The 2,985-nt window shown below is 63.9% G+C and overlaps 1 protein-coding gene across 1 annotated transcript in view; it reads right to left on the bottom strand.

Moving 5' to 3' along the window:
* UNC13D (unc-13 homolog D (C. elegans)) overlaps positions 1 to 2,985 on the bottom strand; it is a gene marked incomplete at its 5' end in the record, with an annotated part of 12,738 nt that overhangs the window by 6,833 nt on the left and 2,920 nt on the right. Inside the window, 8 exon segments of the mRNA XM_015563302.1 lie at positions 566 to 662; positions 761 to 858; positions 933 to 989; positions 1,072 to 1,162; positions 1,258 to 1,382; positions 1,505 to 1,622; positions 2,714 to 2,817; positions 2,895 to 2,985. The exon segment at positions 2,895 to 2,985 is cut by the window's right edge and continues 8 nt beyond it. Coding sequence (XP_015418788.1) covers positions 566 to 662; positions 761 to 858; positions 933 to 989; positions 1,072 to 1,162; positions 1,258 to 1,382; positions 1,505 to 1,622; positions 2,714 to 2,817; positions 2,895 to 2,985 — 781 coding nt within the window.

Raw genomic sequence — 2,985 nt, 5'->3', positions numbered from 1 at the left:
GGTTTCAGCCCCTTCAGGGCACAGGCCCGAGTAGCAGACTCAGTCTCCTGTAGGGGGCCCACAGGAGCAGGAGGCAGCCAATCAAAAATTCATCATTGATGTTTCTGTTTCTCTCCCTCTCCCTTCCTCTCTGAAATCAATAAAAATATATTTTTAAAAATAATGAAAAAGAAAAATAAAAGCATCCTTTATCACCAGTGACCTGCTTCTGAACATCCTGAAGTCCCCCGAGCCCCAAGCCCCACCCTAAAGCCGGGACCCCGCCCCGGCCTACCCCCCACCACGCCCACCGCCCCACCCCCTGCAAGGATCAGTCTGTGAAGGGAAGCCACAGCTCCAAGGATAACCAGGCAGCGTTTTGCATACAACTGGCCTAAAAGCAGGGCTCAGTGGTTGAGTGTCGACCTATGAACCAGGAGGTCACGGTTTGATTCCAGGAGAGGGCACATGCCCAGGTTTGGGGCTTGGTCCCCAGTAGGGGCCGTGCAGGAGGCAGCCAATCAAAAATTCTCTCTTATCACTGATGTTTCCATCTCTCTCTTTCTCCCTTCCTCTCTGACGGGGCTCCAGGGCCAGGGTGGGGGGCGAGGGGGCCTGGCCCGGGACTCACCAGCCACTGCAGCTCCAGGAAGGCCATGGAGAAGAGGTCGATCTTCAGAACACTGCGGGAGGGGCGGCGGGTGACCTGGTGCCACACACGGGGTCCCTCTGGTCCGCGTGCGGCGCCCCTGCCTCCACTCTCCCAGCCCCGCCCGCTCACTTGTGGAAGAGTTTGTTCCACGTGCGCTGGCACTGGTGCAGGTCGCCAGTGATATCCTGTACCAGGCCCAGCAGGGCCTTGCCCGCCTCCAGCAGGCCCTGGCGGGGACAGAGGAGAGCTGAGCAGGGCTGGGAGAGCAGGCACCCAGCCGCCACCCTGCACAGCCCCTCACCTGCACCATGGGCTGATGGTGCTGCTGCTTCATGTGGAACCATTCCACGGTGCCAGTCTGCGGGCAAAGAGGCAGTGAGGGGGGTGGGGGGCTGCTTGGCCCAGGCACATGCCCTCCCCATCCCCAGGGGGCACCATACCCGCAGCGCCTCGGTCACCAGGCGGGGCAGCGGGGCACTGTCCGGGCACAGCTCTCCAAAGGCCTTCATCTTGCACATCTGGACCAGGACCCTGTGAGGACAGAGAGCCTGCTGCCCACCCCCTCCCTCCACAGCTTCCCATCCCTGCAGGCGCCCCCGCTGTTCCCTAGTCCCCGACCAACTGACCGGAGGAGAGACTGCAGCCGGGCCGGGGAGTCGGCGACCGAGAGGGGGAAGACCGTGCGGAACCTCCGGATGAGGGACAGGCCGTAGGCCAGCAGGGAGGTGAACGAGGCGGCCAGCTCCTCCCGCTGCGGGCCCGGGAGCACGCCCGGGAAGATGCTGTGAGGCCCGAGCTGCATGATGGGCCCCCACAGCCGCTCCCGTCCCTGGGCCCTGCCTGCCCAACACCCCTCGCCCCGCCCCAGCCCACCTGTTCTGCCTGGAGACGGCCCTGGATCCACTGGTACTCGATGCTGGTGATGGGGTGCAGGAGGCAGCTGCTGGGGAACTCCAGGCTCTGGTAGACTCGGCTGTAGGCCAGCCACTGCCTGTGGCACACGGACGCCTTCAGCCTGGCCAGGCTGGGCACCTCCCTTCCCGCTGCTGGCCCAGCCCAGCCTGGGGGAGAGGGGGGACAGCGCCTCCCCCGCCCCGGAGCCTCCTGGGAATCCCACTGACACGCGAGGCTGAAGGTACCCAGAGGATTGTTGTGCCTATAATGCTCTTCAAACATGCGAGTTAATCACCCGCCTCTTAAGTTAGGACACGTGTGATTTTAAAATTCGGCTTTCTTGCTGCTTTTGAAAAATCAGATTTGGAGACTTGAGCAAACACTGGCTGGAACTTCCCTTTAGATAATTCAGGGGAGACTTCCCCGAGGTGGCGATGGCAATGAGACAAGGTTCGAGTGGGAGGGTGGGGGCGGGCACAGCCCTGGTACTGTCCCTGCCGGGACATGGCAGCCGCCTGCGTGACAGGCCTGGGCCCGGTGGGCAAACCAGGCCCTCCTCACCTGCCCCCACCTGTCCAGGAACCCCAGCTGCCCCCAGTCCTAGCGCTGCCTCCTTCCCCCCCTGACTCAATGCCAAGTGTCAGCCCTGCTCAGGGCAGCACCCGCTGTGCCCTCCTCCCGACCCCGTGTGCACTGAAATGCCTGTGAGCTCACATGTGCGCCTCCCTGGCCTTCCCACAACTGCCGCGACACCGGAGGCGATAGGCCCAGCAGAGCCAGGAGGCGATAGGCCCAGCAGAGCCAGTAGCCGCCGGGCACAGACTCGCTGCAGGAAGGCAGTGGCCTTGGGAAGGGGGTGGGCCTGGGGTAGGGCTGGTAAACTCAGAGGCCCAGGATTCAGGTGCTGGCAGGGAGTGACGTGGGCCCGAGGGCAACGTGACGGACTGGGGGGGACATGCCGCTCCGCGCTGACCCACGGCAGCCCAGCAAGAGGCTGCGTGGACGTCAGCGCTGAGTTTCACGAGAGCTGGCGATACGAATCTGTACGGAAACCTCCCGATTTTACAAGTCGGCAACGAACTCAAAACTGAAAACACACAGCTTAGGTCAAACTGAAACCTCTGGGGGCTTAGAGCCGGGCTGCCAGCCCACGGGGGGCCGGAGGGAGGGAGGGGGTGGTGCGCTCACGCCATGGACTGGTGGAAGTCGGACAGGTCCTTCTGGGTGGCGTGGAGAAACAGGATGGTGGCAGCCTGGGGACTCAGCGACCCGTCCCAGGAGGTACTGCCTGCCTGAGGGGACAGGCGGAGGGGTCAGGGCCTGGCAGGCAGACCCGGGCCCTGCCCCGCCCAGCCCAGGAGGGTGGTACCTGGTGCTGGGTGACCTCGTGGGCCACGAGCTGCTGCAGCAGGTGGAGGTGCACCGTGTAGCTGTGCTGGGAGCGGCTGGCGGCTGTGGCT

Source organism: Myotis davidii, unplaced genomic scaffold, assembly GCF_000327345.1.
Source record: "Myotis davidii unplaced genomic scaffold, ASM32734v1 scaffold539, whole genome shotgun sequence".
NCBI lineage: Eukaryota > Metazoa > Chordata > Mammalia > Chiroptera > Vespertilionidae > Myotis > Myotis davidii.
Note: the sequence above shows the minus strand (reverse complement) of the source record. Positions and strands in the feature narration are given on the sequence as shown.